This window comes from Rhinolophus hipposideros, assembly GCF_964194185.1.
Source record: "Rhinolophus hipposideros genome assembly, chromosome: X".
Lineage (NCBI taxonomy): Eukaryota > Metazoa > Chordata > Mammalia > Chiroptera > Rhinolophidae > Rhinolophus > Rhinolophus hipposideros.
The window spans coordinates 2,261,769-2,280,047 of record NC_138046.1 but is presented as its reverse complement, the minus strand read 5'-3'; the positions used below and the strand labels follow the sequence as shown (position 1 = coordinate 2,280,047).

The window sequence follows — 18,279 nt, the reverse complement described above, 5'->3', positions numbered from 1 at the left end:
GGGAACCAGAATAGCCAAAACAATCTTGAAAAAGAAGAACAAAGTTGATGGACTAACACATCACTACTTCAAACGTTATTACAAAGCTACAAAAAAAATCAAAACTGTGTGCTACTGCCACAAAGGCTGGACGTAGACATCACTGGAATAGAACTGGGGTTCTAGAAATAAACCTTATTTATGGTCAATTGATTTTCAACAAGAGTACTAAGATAATTCAATGGAAAAAAAGCAGTTTTCAACAAATGGTCCTGGGACAACTGGATTTTCAAATGCAAAAGAGTAACATTCGACTCCTATCTCATACCCCACACAAAAATTAGCTCAACATGGATCACAGACCTAAATGTAAGCACTAAAAATAAAAATATAAAACTCTTAGAAGAAAACAGGGTGAATCTTCATGACCTTGGATTAGGCAATGGCCTTAGACATGACACCAAAAACACAAGCAGCATCAAAATTAAAAATGTTTGTGCCACTGCTAATAACACCAAGGTTGCCAGTTCAGTCCCTGTATGAGCCACTGTGAGCTGTACCCTCCCTAAAAGATAAATAAATAAATAAATGTTTGTGCTTCATAGGGCACTAGCAAGAAAGGGAAAAGGCAACCATATAATGGGAGAGAATAATTAAAAATCATTATCTGATAAGAGTCTAGTATTAAGAATACATAAAGAACTATTAAAATTCAATAATAAAAAGACAACCCCATTAAAAAATGGGTAAAATATCTGAATAGACATTTTCCAAAGAAGATATATAAATGGCAAATAAGCACTTGAAAAGATGCTCCACATCTTTTGTCATCAGTCATTACACCATTAGGAATGACATCATTAGTCCTTAGGGAAACGCAAATCCAAACTTCAATGAGCTAGCACTACATACTCAGGAGGATGGTCACAATCCAAAGGACAAAACAGCAAGTGGTGGCAAGGAGGTAGAGAAAGTGGGACCCTCATCCACTGCTGGTGGAAATGTCAAATGGTGCAGCTGCTTTGAAAAACAGACTGCAGCTCTTTAAATGTTTCAGCACAGCTACCATGAGCCTAGCAATTCCACTTCTAAGTATGTATTCAAGAGAAATGAAAATACATATCCACACAAAATTTGTATATGCAGCATTGTTCATATCTGAAAATTGGAAAAACCCCAATATCCATCAATGGATGAATGGATAAACAAAATGTGGTATATTCATACAATGGAATATTACTCAGCCATAAAAAGGAATGAAGTACTGATTCATGGGAAACCACAAAATACTATTGAAAAATTATGAAAGGAGCTAGTCAGAAAAGACTATAGGGGCCAGCCCAGTGGCTCAGGCGGTTGGAGCTCCATGCTCCTAACTCCGAAGGCTGCCGATTCGATTCCCACATGGGCCAGTGGGCTCTCAACTACAAGGTTGCCAGTTCAATTCCTCGAGTCCCATAAGGGATGGTGGGCTACGCCCCCTGAAACTAAGATTGAACATGGCACCTTGAGCTGAGCTGCTGCTGAGCTCCCAGATGGCTCAGTTGGTTGGAGCACGGGCTCTCAACCACAAGGTTGCCAGTTCGATTCCTCGAGTCCCGCAAGGGATGGTGGGCTGTGCCCCCTGCAACTAGCAACGGCAACTGGACCTAGAGCTGAGCTGTACCCTCCACAACTAAGACTGAAAGGACAACAACTTGACTTGGAAAAAAAAAAGTCCTGGAAGTACACACTGTTCCCCAATAAAGTTCTGTTCCCCTTCCCCAATGAAATCTTTAAAAAAAAAGAACTGTAAATCATCTGATGACATTTACATGAAATGTCCAGAAGAGGCAAGTCTATAGGGACAGACAATAGATGAGTGCTTGCCTAGGGCTGGTGGCAGGGACGGGAGTCACAGCTAATTGGTAAGGGATTTTTAGAGTGAGGGAAGTTCTAAAATTATATTACGTTGATAGTTGCACAACTTTGTGGATATTCTAAAAACCATTAAACTGTATAGTTTAAATGGGTGAATTATAAGTATGTGAATTATCCCTCAGTAAGTCTATTAAAAACAATCTGGGACAGGGGTCAGGATACTCTTGTGTAAAAGGCCAGAGAGTAAATATCTTAGGCTTTGCCAGCCACATAACCTCTCTTCCACATGTTTTTTTCTTTATGTTAATTTATAACCTTTTACAAATGTTAAAAACCATTCTTAACTCTCGGCCATGGACTTGATTTGGCCAGCTAGCAGCAGTTTGTCCATCCCTGTTCTAGGAAAAAGATGTGGTTCCTTGATAAATTACAATTACTTTATTTTTTAAAGAATCCCTCACTTCCTCCTGACTCATACTCAGGAGAGTAGAGACAATATTGACAGGATTACGCAGTCTATCCCTGGTCCTTCATCATCTACTTATTTGGAAATACTCCAACTTATGAGGATTTAGAGAACAAGGAACAGATGTATTTAAAAGAATTCAATAAATCCTCATTAGAGAGACAGAACATGATTCATAGGGACAAGACTTAGATGGTGAAAGGCAGAAGTACATCTATAATTATCTAAATAGATATCCTTTCAAAAGCAAAGAAGATTATAGAAAGGCTACTAGGTTAGAGCGTTCTTTGGAAACACAAAGGTGTGCAAGAGAAAGAACACAGAAAAAAAGAACAGTCGTTCGAAACACAATAATTTACGGCTGTACTTAAGAGTTGGAGAAATTTCCTTCAATTTGGTCTCTATTCACCGAGATACAAATTTTAACAAAGTCAGAACTGGCAACTTAAAGGGAAAACTTTTGAAAAGTGAAAAGCACTATGCAAAACCAAGATGTTATTAATATATTTTTTAGTAAAGCAAAAAACCCTACTGAGAATAAAATTACATTTGCTGTTACTTGTTAAGAAGCAAAATGGTTGATTCTGGTTTTGCTCTGGGGCACACAGATTCTTTTCTCATCTTCTTTTACAATGCAAAGGTTTCTACAAAGAGGCCCCTGTACTCCGGGGGTTATCCCGAGTGCTTAGCACAGTGCTTGGTACTCAAATGGTTTTTGAATTGAACTCAGTAAGGGAAGAGAAAAGATGGAAAATGCGTTGGCAGAGATCCGTGAGAGTCTGTTCCAGGTCTAAGGAATCATACGATAGAAGAGATGAACAGAAGGAACAGAAGAAACAGCAAGAAGGATTTTATACCAATTGGAAAGAAAAGAAGCTGGCAAGTATGGGAAATTGGGAAGGCTTTTTTTTTTTTTTGTAGAGGGTAAGAGAAAAAAGTAGAGATCTAAATCTTAAAATCATACCCAAAAAAATGCTAGTGGGCCAACCTGGAGACAATTTTCTTGGCTATAAAGAAGGAAGGTAAAAAATAAAGGCCAAGCAACACACTGGCGTATGGAACACTGAGATGGTGACATCAGCATCTCCCCAAAGGGATGGGGCTTAGGAAGCTGAGAGTGGAATTCAGGCAAAGGTGGAAATTCCATCTTCTTGCTGTTAAAATTGAGTCAATGACAAAATATTTAAGGATGTGGGCCAAAGAAAGCAAATGCAATTAAGTGAAGAACCACAAGCCACATAAATAAATTCACATGGCTGTCAAAGCTGTGGGTTCTTAGAGAATGTGTGAAAGGAAAAAAAGAGAAAAAGTCCTATGGACCACAAATGATCACAGGGAGATGATGAAGATAAAGACTATTTAAAAACAGACTCGGAAAGAGTGGTCCATGGGAAGGGACATTTTAAAAGAAGAGATTTCAAACTTGCTGCAAGAAGAGGCCAAGCCACATGAGACCATTCCGCAGGAAGGAATTGGCCATTACAAACCTTTGAAATGCAGATGCTGCTGGAAGGGAGGAAAGGATTCTCTACAGAGAGTAAAAAAGGAGCGCAGCAGGGAAGGCAAACGCACCCAACAGCAAACTAAACTCCTGTATTTTATTTGAAGTTTGCACATTACCCGTTCAAAAGGTGTTGAAGCTCTTCTCCCTTGCTGTAGGTCAAGTGAAGATGCCATCAGTAAACATGTTTTCTGTGAAGTCATAATTACTTCATCACAAGGACAAAACTGGGATATCTGATAAGAAATAACCAGGACATCAATGAATAGTGCGAATTCTGCCAGGTGAACGCAAACAATCAGAATGAAAATCAACAACATTCTGTCTGAGTGAGAAAATTCCGCTGGAAAAACACATCTCACCTTAAAAATGATATAGACTACAAGACTACAACCACAAAATGAAGCATTTTACCTCTAGAAAGGTGCTAAAAACAATGGCAAGTAATATAAATTACAACCGTGAATCCCTGCTTTGTACCTGAAGAAAACTCTAGGTCACTTGGGATTCTTACATGGAATCCTACTAGTGTTATCACAAACGTCAAAACTAAAACTATTTCATGTCACCTAATTAAAATGGCAATTATACCTAAACTTCCATAGACTATGTCTCAATCTCCCCAAATGTTTAGTGATCATAACCATCACCATCACTGAGAATTAACAGCATTTCAAGACACCCAATGTCTCTAGGTTTCAGGTTACTCGTATATAAGCTGAAGAAGCAGGTGGCCAGATGGCTCAGTTGGTTAGAGTGTGAGCTCTGAACGACAGGGTCGCTGGTTCGATTCCCACATGGGCCACTGAGCTGTGCCCTCCACAACTAGATTGAAGGACAACGACTTGGAGCTGATGGGCCCTGGAGAAACACTATTCCCCAATAAAATTTATTTTTTTTTTAAAAATTAAAAAACAGATGAAGAGGCTGTGCTAAATTATCTCTATAGCCCTTTCCTCTCTATAGTTCTTTCCAGGTCTAGAACCCTTAACATTTAACCTATCTCAATAGATCAGACTGTAGACTCCTGAATGAGTGATATTCCTCAGCCCTTCTGCTTCTGCTTTTCTTCTCTTTAATACTTGTGCTTCTTCCTGGCGTTTACCGCTACCTTGGAAGCTAACAACAATTTAAAAATGCTTATAATTGCAAAACAAGCTCACACATCTTACACACAGAACCTGCTGTAGAAAAATTATAAAGGGGGCCCAAGCTTCTTAGCATCCTTTTCACCCCTTGTTGTCCCCAGATACCTATTCTCTATTTCTATAAACTTGTACCCATAACCCTTCCTAATGTTTTGATAAGGACAACATTTTAGAGTACTCCCTTCCTAAAGATAGTTGTGTTTTAATATAGGCCTCCAGGAGACTGAAATTCCTTCAAAGGTAAAGGACTACGTCTCCTGCGGTAGAACTTCAGGCTCTGCGATCCTTGTTAGTGACATTTTGGTACAGGGATGCCTGCCTCATGTTTTCACATTATTCCCCATAGGGATCAAATTGTCCTTAGGTCATTCCTGCTTAGACATGTACTGAAAGTTCCTAGATTAAGAGTCAATTCCACTCTATACTTAGCCCTTGAAAATAACCATAGTGGTGAGCTCCTTGTTGTGGTCTATATACAAGATACTTATCAGAAGACACTTACCTTGTAAGAAAGCATGAAAAACTCTCTCATTCTTACTAAGTCTATGGAACACTGCACAGCCAAGTTCCAAGCTGAAAGTTAACATGAAATAATATAGTTATGAAAATCTACTGTTTAATCTGCACCATTATAATGCCTATACCTATGTCTTTAATATTAATATTCTAATGAGGGGTTTCTGAGAGGTTAAAAAAGCTAAGTTTAGGTTTTTAGAGAAAGTTTTTCCAGGTAAAATCTGGAGACTTCTATCACTTTCAATCTTCTATTCTAGGCCAATGACCAGTGGAGGTAGTGCTGATTAAAATAACAAAACAAACAAACAAAAACTGGGGGACATACAGTAAATTCTTAGCACAGATGCATCTAAAAAATGCGGCTCATCAAGGAGCTCACCAACTGGAATTGCTGAACAGAAGTTAAAATTTAACAAAGATCATGGTACACTAGAATCAAAGATTGAAGAAAACTGCTGGAAAGATTTACATCTTCCATAGAGCAGTGGGAACCCCCATTAGGCAACATTCAGCATGATCTTCACCTTGGAAAATCAAGATTAGAATTCAGTAAAAGAAGTATTAGAAAATAACTTTTCAAACTTCCAAAAATGAAAGTCATTAAACCTTTCTGCAGTTTAAATATTTGTTTTCCATGATTTGCCTGAGTTTCTTTGAAGCCAGATTGCTGTATCTATTCCCTTTTCTCCTAGATTAGAGCCCCAGTAAAGCCCACAAAGCAGAAAAAGGTCCATGTGGAATCAGTCGTTTGTGACACTGCTGTTCAGTTTCTCTTGCTTACTTATCACTGTAGTAGCTGCCTCCACAAAGCTCATAATTGACCAGATTGATGAATTTTCATAAAGTGAATACATCTACGTAACCAACCCAGATCAAGAACGGTCTTGATCATTACCAGAAACACAGAAGCAATCCCACCAATACTCTTTAAAGTCCAACCCCCTTCAAGGCTAACCATTATCCTGAGTTCCAACATCGTAAATTAGTTTTGCCTGTTGTCATATTTTTTACTATATATAAATTGAATCATACAATATGTACTCAATGTATGGTTTCTTTTGCTGAACGCTATGTTTGTGAGATTCATCCATACTGTTGCATGTAGTTTATTTTGGATGAATCACACTTAGAGATAAATTGGGCATTGTAGACCAAGTTTAGGGGCATCACCTTGGGGACCTGCAGCTATAATTTATCATTCTTAGACCCATTTCTATAGAAAAGGAAGAAAACTAATCTTTATTGAATACCTACTATGTCCCAGGTACATACACTGTTTCTTTTACAACCCTTAATAATCCTACAAAGTAGATATTAATTCTCATTGTAAAAATAATTACCCTGAGATTAAACAAGTTATCCTTGTACCCACAGGTACTAGAACTTGAATCTGCATCTGTGGATTCTACCCCCCCCCCCAGTGTTTCCCACTGAATTCCCTTTTACCTATTTTTCGAAACCAATGAGCTTCATTAACCATTGCGTCTGAAGGCGGAGCTAGTCCATGAAAATACTGAGTAAGTTTCAGGAGAGCTGCATCAAACAGGAAAATTTCATATTGAGGTCTTTAACTTTATACTCTAGAAAAGTTGTTAATCCTGCTTTAAAAACAGTCAACCATGAGTTTTAATTTAGAAAGTTCTTTTGTGTGGATATGCATACCAAAGGTTAATTAAAATGACAAAAAGCATTATTATGCCCCCAAGAACTTGTTAACCCAAACTTTGAGGAACAAACACGTGTTTGGAGAGATTTTTAATTTTAATTAGAGCAATCATTCAACACCTGACGTAGAAAGATATGATTTACATATAAGGAAATAAAGAATCAGAATAATCTCATTAAAAAGGCTGAAATGGAGACAGAATTGGAAGAGGATGGATAGGTTGGCTATGGGTAGTATGGATAATATTTACTGAGCTCCCATGGCAAGTACAGTACAGAGCCAGAGGTGGCATCATCAGAAAGCATTTACTACATACCACATGCCCTTCTGAGAGAGAAGAGTGCCAACCAGCAACGTTTCTCTCTTTTGAAAAGCTTTTATTTCTAAACCAGTTTGCTACATTTAACACCTGTTGACAGGTATTTGAGGTATAATACTGAACTACTGCAATAAAGGAATAGAGTTTCTAAGATAGGTAGTATGGGGTACATCTAAAACATAAGGAAATAAGTGTGAGCAGCAGAAATGGGAAAACCTGTTAGGCAAAAAGGGCATCACTTCAGAGAGCATGGAGTTGGTAAAGGAATGAAGGGGACAGGAAGGAATTATTAGTAGACAGGGAAGATGGCATAGACTTGGGTAGATAGATGGATAGCTTCAAAATAACACAGTAAACAATCTGACTTGATTCAGAGGACATGACAATTAGCAGGGCTCAGAACATTTTTATTTGTCTTTCACCTCTTCAAGTACTAACTTAGGACCAAGTAGCAATAGGGAAAGGAGAGAGGGAGGGAAGGAAAGAGGGAAGGAGGGTCTTTAAAACAAACTGGAAAAAAATTGGAATAAAATCAGAGCTGAAATCACATTTGGAGATGAATGCTAGTGATGAAAACTTTCTCTGAGCTTGTGAATAAAGAAGCCAAGGTAGACTGCTGTGAGAAATGTTAACAAAAGCATGAAGCTTAACTCAAACGTGAAGTCTGAGTCAGTGTACTCAATGTACTTGAAGAATTCAATAGAGGACAGAGGCAAGATGGGACTAAAACAACCAAGTGGTCCAAGGAGATACTTACCTGTACTCAAGCAAGTCAAAAGTCTATCCATTTCTTCCAATCTAAAAAATAAAGAACAGAGTGTTTTGCTACTGTTCCAAAGCTTTACTATAGAAAGGTGCCACAAAGAGACCCTACTTGTGCCTGAGAGCTGTACAAAAATGTAAAGTTGTGAAGTTTGGTGGTCAAGGCTCCAACCTATCACACCTCAACACTGTTTCCCCATCTAGGGTACCATTCCTCATGCCGTCCTGTGTTTTCCCTCTTCCTGGTCTACACCTACTCTCAGCAAAGCATTTCAATGCCTGATAAGGTTTTACATTACAGAGCCACAGAATTTGAGAGTAAGTAGTGATCGCTGTGATTTTCAAGCTTCTTTTTGAAGAGGGGAAACTAAAACCCTTGTTTCAAGTAAAATTTTATAAAGTCTAATATGCAAGAAAAACAGTGTAGCTGTTCTGGTTAAACCAGTGGTGGGTGGAGGCCTAGAGCCTCACCTTCCTGTAAGTCCCTGAGGCAATGACAGAACTTCCAGGGTTCTGAGGAATACAATGTAGAAACCACTTATTCATTCCAGACTTTTCATTTCACAAACAAGACAACAGATATGAAAATTAGGAGATGGTTTTGTCCAAGGTCATGCAAACAATGACAATGTCAAGACTACTACCCTACTACCCAGGTCTCTTGACCCTTTGTCAAGCTTCTTTAAGGGGCATGTAAATTTTAACAGAGGAAAACATCCCATTTTACTTAAACAAAAGAATGAATATGGAAGTATTGGCAAACTCAACTAAGGATGGTTACAAGAAATAGGAAAAGAGCATACTGTAAGACTGACCTTATCAAGAGAAGGTCTAGTGTTATGTAATAAACACTGCTTCAACAAATGTAGCAGCTTTCTCAGGGATAAATATTAGAATTCTCATTTATATTAAGTAACTTGTTAGAGTAAATTTTATTAATTTGAATTTCAGCTGAGCTTAAGTTAACTTCTTCACTATAAATTCAGTGACTACATAAAGTAACCTAGGAAGTGTCCATTAATGCAAATAAATAGTGCAAATTAGAATGAGGATATGTAAAGGGGATGCATAGTTTATTTAAGAGACAAAGTGCTTTTAAAATTTTAGCACACAAGTTGTTAATACTTAGGCAGATACTGCTAATTAAAAACCATAGTATTTTTAGAAGAGAAAGGGACTTCAGAAATTACCCAGTCCAGCATATTTTTTTTTATTTAGCAGATTAAGAAAATAAAGCTTAGAGAAGTTCAATAAATTGGAATTGCCTAAGGTAAACCAGAAGTTAGTGAAATAGCTGAAATTAGAGCTCATTCTTTGTCTCTTCCCATTGAATTAGGCGTTTTAAAAACAAGTTAGTCTAATCGATTTGTTAAATCAGGTCCTGACCTCTACTAGAAAACACGGCTAGCAGGTGCTCTTTATTACTATATTTCCTTGAAAACAATAATGGTACACTTAAAAAACCTTCTGTAATTTAAGTATATCATTAATTCAAACAGCATCTCTTTCCTTTTCCCCATCTCCATATTAGTTTTAATGAGTGGGGTTTGACTGTACTTCAAAATTACCTGGACTATGAAATGAAGCGCCTTGTGTAAGTCCAGCGATAAAAATCTTCTTGTAAAGAACTGGTATTCAGTCATTTAAATAAACTGAGTGGCTATTATGTGTTAGATACTATGCGAGGTTCCAGCCCGGAGAGATAAACACAAGAGCCCCTTGAGGGCTAGGACTATTTGTATTTATCTTCGCAAAAGCGAAGTAGAGATACACTAAACGCAGAGTTTTTGTCCAAGTAGAGAAAGTGGAGATACTGTGTTTCCCCCAAAATAAGACCTTGCCGGACAATCAGCTCTAATGCATCTTTTGGAGCAAAAATTAATACAAGACCCGGTCTTATTTTACATTATATCATATCATATTATATTATACCTGGTCTTACAGTAAAATAAGACCGGGTCTTACATTAAATTTTACTCCAAAAGACGCATTAGAGCTGATTGTCTCGCTAGGTCTTATTTTCAGGGAAACACGATAGGTGAGATTTCTCTGAGTGTTATCCCTAAATCAAGACCTTGAATAGACTTTTCTTTTCCAGTCATTAGGAGGCAGTGAATTTTGTGAATGAAAAAACTGGTGACCCAATTCTTCCACTAATTATTAAGTTCTTGGTATCTTATGCCACAGACAACTGTGAGCAGAAAGATATTTAAATTCTCCTAGCTGACACAGAATAAGAGTCAACAAGCCAACCAGGTAATATGTTTCTGTAGGAAAGTAAGGGATAAGTCTATGTTTAAGTCTCCTGTTAAGAAAAAAGGAAACAGACGCAATATCATAATGAAATCATAGCTAACATTGTTGAGGGCTTAGCTAAGTGGCTGGCACTCTTCTTCTAAGTGTTCTACACATGTTTACTTATCGAGTCATCACAGCAACCCTGTAAGGTAGATATTATTATTATTATTCCCATTGTACAGATGGGGAAACAGAAGTCCAGGTTACACAACTAATAAGTGGCAGAGCCAGGATATAAACACAGGAAAACTGGCCCCAGAGCGTATATTGATCTTACCCACTGCACTATACATCTCTCAATATAAGATTTATATTGAAAGTTACTGCAATTTTTCTAATGGTGAATATATCGCTTCTGTTGAAATAACTTACTTCTCTTCAGAGTCCTGCATTTCAGAAACTTTTGGATAAGCAAGACGAAACAAACACCTGTGTGATAAAATATGAAAATATCATGCTTAGGAAGAAACATGTGGAAGAAAATACACAAGTTACTAACCTTGACTACCCCAGGAGGCAGAAGGGAGAAAAGAGAGGATAAGGAGGAGATTAATTTGATTTTATTTATAGATCTTTGCATTGTTTTAACAATTATAATGAAAACATACCAATTTATAACTTTGGAAGAGTAACTGAAATAATTGAAAACAAATGTGTTGCTTATGACAAATTAGTAAATAGTCCCATAGTTTATAGCATTGCCCCAAGTCACCAGCTAGAACACCAAGGTATGGTACACAAGTCTTTATATTTTTCTTCCTATAATGGAACCTGAAACTAGCCTTTGGGTTCCACATAAACTGGGATGACTAGTCTTTGAAGGGATCTGGCAGCATAATGACAAACTGACAAAATAAGGTAATTTGTAACGTTTCAAACCCTAAATATCTTTTTTAAAAAATATCACCTATCCTGAATGATTTTAGAGATGTATCTGACTGAAGGCATGCAAGTATCTCAAGACTCCTGATACTTTTATTTCTATGACTCTATTTCCCTTCCGAAGTGTGGCCTCAAGTGCAGTTGACCAACAGGAGAACCACTATAGAACCTTCTGGTTTCCAATTTTTCCCATGTCCTGACCTTACTTTCTTCTGCTTCACTGCTGTATGTACAAGTTCCCTTTTGATAAACCATTTACCTTCCTAAAAACAGAGAAGGGGGAAAATCAGGTTCAACAGATATCTTTTTTTTTTGTTGTTTTTTACTTTAAGCGTCAAATTTCCAATGACCTTTTTTACAGAAATAGAACAATCCTAAAATTTGTATGGAACCACAGAAGACCCCAAATAGCCAAATAGGAATCAAAACAGCATGGCACTGGCATGAAAACAATCGCACAGACCAATGAAATAGAGCAGAGAGCCCAGAAATAAACCCATGTATATATGATCGACTAATATTGCACAAGGGACCCAAGAATACTCAATAGGGGAAAGACAGTCTCTTCAATAAATGGTTTTGGCAAAACTGGATATTCACATGCAAAAAATGAAACTGGAACCCTATCTTACACTACTCACAAAACGTTTACTCAATATGGATTAAAGACAAATGTAAGACCTGAAATCATAAAACTCCCAGAAGAAAACATAGGGAAAGAGCTCCTTCACAATGAATTTTTTGGAAATGACACCCAAAGCACAAGCCAACAAAAACAAAGTGGGAACACACCAAACTAAAAAGCTTCTATGCAGAAAAAAAAAAAAAAAAAAAAGAAAGAAAGAAAAGAAAACGCTACCAACAAAATGAAAAGCCAACCTATTAGAGTGGGAAAAAATAGTTGCAAACCATATATATGATAAGGCATTAATAGCCAAAATATGTAAGAAAATCATGACTCAAGAAGAGCAAAATGAACACACAAAAATACTCCAAATAATCTGATTAAAAAATGGGCAAAGGACCTGAATAGACACTTTTCCAGAGAAGACACACAGAGGGCCAACAGGTATATGAAAAGATGCTCAACATCACTCATCATCAGGGAAATGCAAATCAAAACCACAAGGCATCACCTCACACCTGTTAGAATGGCTATTACCAAAAAAGTAAAAGGTAACAAATATTGGCGAGGACTTGGAGATAAGGGGACCCTTGTGCACTGATGGTGAGATTGCAAATTGGTGCAGCCACTCTGGAAAACAGTATGGAGATTCCTTACAAATTAAAAAATATAATTATCATATGATCCACAATCCCAATTCTGGGTATATATTCAAAGGAAAAGAAATGACTATCTTGAAGGGATTATCTGCACCCCCATGTTCATTGCAGGATTATGCACCATAGCCAAGACATGGAAACAACCTATGTGTCCATCAATGGATAGATGGATAAAGAAGTGAGACACACACACACACACAATGGAATATTATTCAGCCCTATAAGAGAAGGAAATTCTGCCTTGTGACAACATGGATGGACCTTGAGGGCATTGTGCTAAGTAAAACTGAAAGATAAATACTGTAGTGTCTCACTCATATGTGGGATATTTAAAAAAAATTCACAGAAACAGTAGAATGGTGGTTGATGGGGGCTGAGGGCGGAAATGGGCAGATGTTGGTCAAAGGGCACAAACTTTCAGTTATAAGACGAGTAAGCTCTGGGGAGCTCATGTACAGCATGGTGACTGGAGTTACTAATACCGGACTGAATACTTGAAAGTTGCTGAGAGTAAATCTTAAATGTTCTCACCACATACACAAAAAGTGCAATTTTGTGAGGTGATTTTGTGCACTAACTTGATTGTGCTAACCATGTCTCAGTGTTTCAAATTATCAGATTGTACATCTTAAATTTACACAATGTTATCTGTCTATTATATCTCAATAAAGCTGGAAAATTTTTTTAAAAAGTACAAAACAGTTGGTATAGTAGGCATTGACTCAGCCAGATCCCAACAGCACTGTTTCAGCAAAGCTTACTGGTATAGACCAAGAGTAAGATGAACAGGAGAAATCTTTTCCCATCCACAGGATACGGATTACTTACTTTAAAGATATAAGGGCCTGTTGTAGGTCTTGTGAATATTTAGCCAAATATTCCAAAGCTTTTTCTGCCGCAGTTTGTTGTCCATTCTAAAAAGGACAAATACGTTAACATCTCAAAGTGATACTTACAAAATGTTATCTATATTCCTGTCCACTAAGGACAAGAACAAAATCTAAACTTGTTTATTTTGTATTCTCAGATGGTAGAAGGAACAGACACGTCGTTGAAACAGAAACAGAGCAGGCTAATGCTGGCCCCTACCCAGAGACACTCCCAGCCTTGCCGATCTTTGCACCCACTGCACAGAGCTTATGGTGCTCTGTATTCCCGCTTATTATAAAGCAGTAACCAAAGAACCCCAGGCACTCAGGTCACTCTCATTTTCAGTACCCTAATCTCCCTATAAGGCTCTGTAAATCTCTTCTTTTGTCCTCCTTTCCCATTGCTCCCCAACTCCTCCAATCCTTCCACAATGCTTCCTGAAATTCAGTTCATTATCAGCAAGATCTCATCTGAGAATCCTCCTCCCTAAACGTTCCTTTCACATTCTTTCTCTAATGAAAATCTAGGTTTTGCCAAGGATATAGCTTCCAGTGAGCCCCCTCAAGGGGTAGCTGGGTTTTTTTTTTCATCTTGCAGGCAATTTCTTCTCACTTCCTGATGACTTATCTACTGCTCACAGCTATTTTCTCCAAAAGCTACTCACGTCTTTTTTTTTTTTCACGTCTTAACTTGTGGCATTTTCAATACTTAGACAGATGATGATCCTAATATCCTAGTTTATTATTTCCTTGAGTTCCACCCTTAGCCGTTCACGGGAACCTAGCTTACAAATTATTGCAACGTCTTCATCTCAGGGCTGGAACTAGGGTGAGCCAGGTGAGGTGAATGAGGCTCCCAGGGTGTAAGATTTAAGGAGGCGCTCAGCTCAGGGCTCAAGGTGTGCAAGGACCGACTGGGCATGTGCGTGGCCCTGCGCGTGAGTACCTCCAGAGGTGCTCCTTTCCTCACTCCCTCGGCTAGACCTGCACCCCGCTGTTTCGGGGATTCTACTTTCTGACCACCGACTCGTGCCTTTCTAACTCACTTCCTCTATTACTCCAGCAATCTTCAACTGCACTAAGACCTCCAATCCATTGAGGCTACTTATTTGTCACTGTCCCTCATCCCCTTGATGTCCCCCTCTGTACTATTTTCAATTCCACGGGGATTAATTAGAACTACTCCCTCGTTCCTTGATTTGCCCGCACCTCTTTAGCTTCACTGTATTCTTCCAGAAAAACCATAAGCCTGGTTAAATCCAACTTTTTACTGACTTTTGTGCCTGCATCCATGCAGCTGAAAATGGCTGGATAAAAACACCAACAACTATTTGCTTTATTTTCAAACTCCATCAAATGATCCTTAATTCTACCAGACAAGCATACCACACTAGCCTTGTCATTCACCTTCTTGCTTTTCTGGCTGATTAGTTTACACCTTAGCCTCTCTTCTCAACCCCCCACCACTTCCGTTCCCATTCTCGCTCTCAGGTGACAACCTGTTCCTACTTCACTGAGAAAACTGAAGCAGTCAGGAAGAGAACTTCCAGATTCCCACTACACCACACCCACTCACACACCGGGCAGCACATCACATACTCTGCCTTCTCGACTGCTGTCATAGGTGAATTATCCATGTTTCTTCCTAAAGCCACTCCCCACTTGTACACACTTGTGTCCATCACCTCTTGCTGGTTTAAGGACATCGCCCTAACGGTTCTCTTATTTCCCTCTCACTTGTGAACGTTTTGTTCTCCCACTGGGTCATTGCGATCAGCACATAAACATTCTCCTACATCCCATCTCAAACCTCTTGATCCTACTTGTCTCAACAACTACTGCCTGATTTCTTTCCTTCCCTTTGTAGCAAACTCCTCTAAAGAACTGTCTATGCTTACTGTATCTGATTCCTTTCCTTCAATTCCTTCTTGAGCCTACTCCAGCCAGGCTTTTGTCCTACCACTCTACCAAAACTGTTTTCAAGCTCACCGATGACCTCCATATGGTATATTCCAATGGTCAATTGTATTTGAACTACCGTGTTTCCCCAAAAATAAGACCTAGCCGGACCATCAGCTCTAATGCGTCTTTTGGAGCAAAAATTAATGTAAGATCCGGTCTTATTTTAATATAATAACACCGGCTCTTATATAAGACTGGGTCTTACATTAACTTTTTGCTCCAAAAGACGCATTAGAGATGATGGTCCAGCTAGGTCTTATTTTCGGGGAAACACGGTATTAACAATATTCAACATAATGCTAGCTCTTGCCTCCTTGAAACACATTTGGCTTCCAGGATACCACATTATCCTTGTTTTCTCCTACGTCATGGGTCACTCCCTTTCATTCTCCTTTTTGGTTCCTCTTCTTTTCCCCAAACCATTAATGTTTGAGGGCTCCAGGCTCAGTCTGTGGTCCTCTGCTCTACTCTGTATATACTCTGTTGGTGATTGCACCCAGTCTTAGAGCTTTATGGACCATCTATATATGAACGGCTCATTAAACTGTTCTCTCCAGCCCAGACCCCTTTCCCAAACTCCAGTCATCTATCCACATAGAGACTCATAGATCTCCATTCGGAAGGTCTAATAGATACCTCAAATGCATCGTGTCTAAAACTGAACTCCTGATTTTCTTCCCAAACGGCTCTATTTGCAGCCTTTCCTAGTACAGTTGATGGCACTCCACTTGATGACCCAGTCTCTTCCTCTTATACCCTTCATCTAATCTATCAGCAAACACTGTTGGTCTTACATTGAAAGAAAAACTAGAATCCAACCATTTATCATTTATCTCCATTGTTATCTTCCTTATCTGAGTCACCATCATCTTTTCCCTGAATTACTACAAAAACTTCCTAACAGAAGTTAGGAATTCTTCCTAACAGAAGAATTACTACAAAAACTTCCTTGTGTCTACCGTGGCTCTCTTCCGGTCTAGTCTCAATACAACAGCCAGAGCATTTCTGTTAAATGAAAGTCAAATCATGTGACTGTGTTAAAAAAATTTTAATGGTCCCTCATTTCATTCAGAGTAAAAGTCAAAGTCCTTTCACTGGCCTGCAACCATCTCCATAATCCAGATTCTCCATTACCTACCTCTCTGACTTCATCTCTCATTAACCTCATTTCATTCTAACCATACTGGCTTCCGTGCTATTCCTGGCACCTACCTTATGGCCTTTGTACTGGCTGTTATCTCTGCCTAGAATATTCTTCGCCTTCACTGCCCAACCCTGTGTATCTACAGGGTTAATGCCCTCACCAATTTTAAGTCTGCACAAATGTCTTCTTCTTGATGAGATCTATCCTCACTACTTATTTAAAATAACAATCCCAGCTGACACCCACTCCTGGTCCTTTTTATTCTGCTCTATCTTTTCTATATCACTTATCAACCTCGAACATATTATACAATTTGCTTACTTACTATTCTTATTGTTTATTGTCTTCTCTCTTCCTTCTTGAATGTAAGCTCCAAGAAGACATATCACTGTTCCATTTAATTATTTATCCCAAGATGCTAGAACAGTACCTGGCACATAGTAGGTGCTCAGTAAGTGTTTGCTGAATGAGTGACATCCTCACTAGCACTTCAAATGCCATTTACAAAGCAATTGTAGTGAGTGAAAACTGGATTCTACACTTCTTCTTTTGTAGGATATATTCCATTTCCCGGGTTTCATCCTGCATCCTGCCTTCCATTCTCTAATTCAAACTAGTTTTTTTCCCCGATTCTTTCTCCTCATTAAAATCATTTTCATTTTCAGAAACACAATTCCATAACTCTTCCACTGGCTTTCATCTGCTTTCCATATCAAATGCCAACTTGTAAACCTTCCTTTAAAAAGATATTTGCCTCCGGGTTCCCCACTACTGAATTTCTCTCATTTCCTCCTCCTCCTCCTCCCCATTCTACATAAACATACCCTGTATCTGCATCTGCCAAATATTTTTCTTCCTCCAAGAGTTCTATTATCCTAATTATTACCCCAAAACACGTATCATTCATACTGTATTTACCAACTACTTTGGGCAAAATATTGGGCTAGGTGCTAGAAATATGGTCCTCAAGGATCTCACAAGTCAATCTGGACAAACCATGCATTAGCAATACAAGGAAGTATGTATGATGAAGACAAAATAACTAGCATACATGTTAAAAATTACTGAAATTAAGAATAGGAAGAGAGCACTGAAGACTGGAATTGATTTGGGAAGTTTGTACAGTGGAGAGAAACCTTAGATTCATTGGGCTTTGAAAAGGATAGCGTTTAAATAAGTAAGAACATTTTTTAAAGGATTGGATGGTATAAACAAGACATGCAAAAAGGAATGTGATGGGCCTGTTTGAGAGACAGTGTTTGGCTGGAGTGATGGAGAGCTTATGTCTCCGCCATTCTAGATCTTGTGCCTAATGTAATGGTGGCTTATATTACTATGATGTACAGATGCAGATATGAACAAAAACAACTCCATCTCTGTGTCCTGGATTTCATTTCAGTTTTAAGTTTCATTGCTGTGACCTTTGACCAACCTCACTGTCCTGAGTAAGCATATCAAAGCCTTCCTAGTTGATGATTATCTATATTCCTTAAAACGTAGCCATAAATATTTTTTTAGTAACAGCCAGCCAGAATGGCATGATAACTGAGATAAATATTAAACTGGTAATAGTATGAATTACAAACAATCCTCTATCACAAGACCACCACGAGGTATGGCCCC

General features: G+C 38.4%; 1 protein-coding gene across 1 annotated transcript in view; it reads right to left on the bottom strand.

Annotated features, from left to right (window-relative positions):
* TEX11 (testis expressed 11) overlaps positions 1 to 18,279 on the bottom strand; it is a gene marked incomplete at both ends in the record, with an annotated part of 146,162 nt that overhangs the window by 32,376 nt on the left and 95,507 nt on the right. The window contains 6 exons of the mRNA XM_081042256.1: positions 3,926 to 4,042; positions 5,457 to 5,527; positions 6,917 to 7,003; positions 8,213 to 8,253; positions 10,888 to 10,944; positions 13,510 to 13,595. Of these exons, the coding sequence (XP_080898382.1) occupies positions 3,926 to 4,042; positions 5,457 to 5,527; positions 6,917 to 7,003; positions 8,213 to 8,253; positions 10,888 to 10,944; positions 13,510 to 13,595 (459 nt within the window). The remainder of the gene's footprint in view (positions 1 to 3,925; positions 4,043 to 5,456; positions 5,528 to 6,916; positions 7,004 to 8,212; positions 8,254 to 10,887; positions 10,945 to 13,509; positions 13,596 to 18,279) is intronic.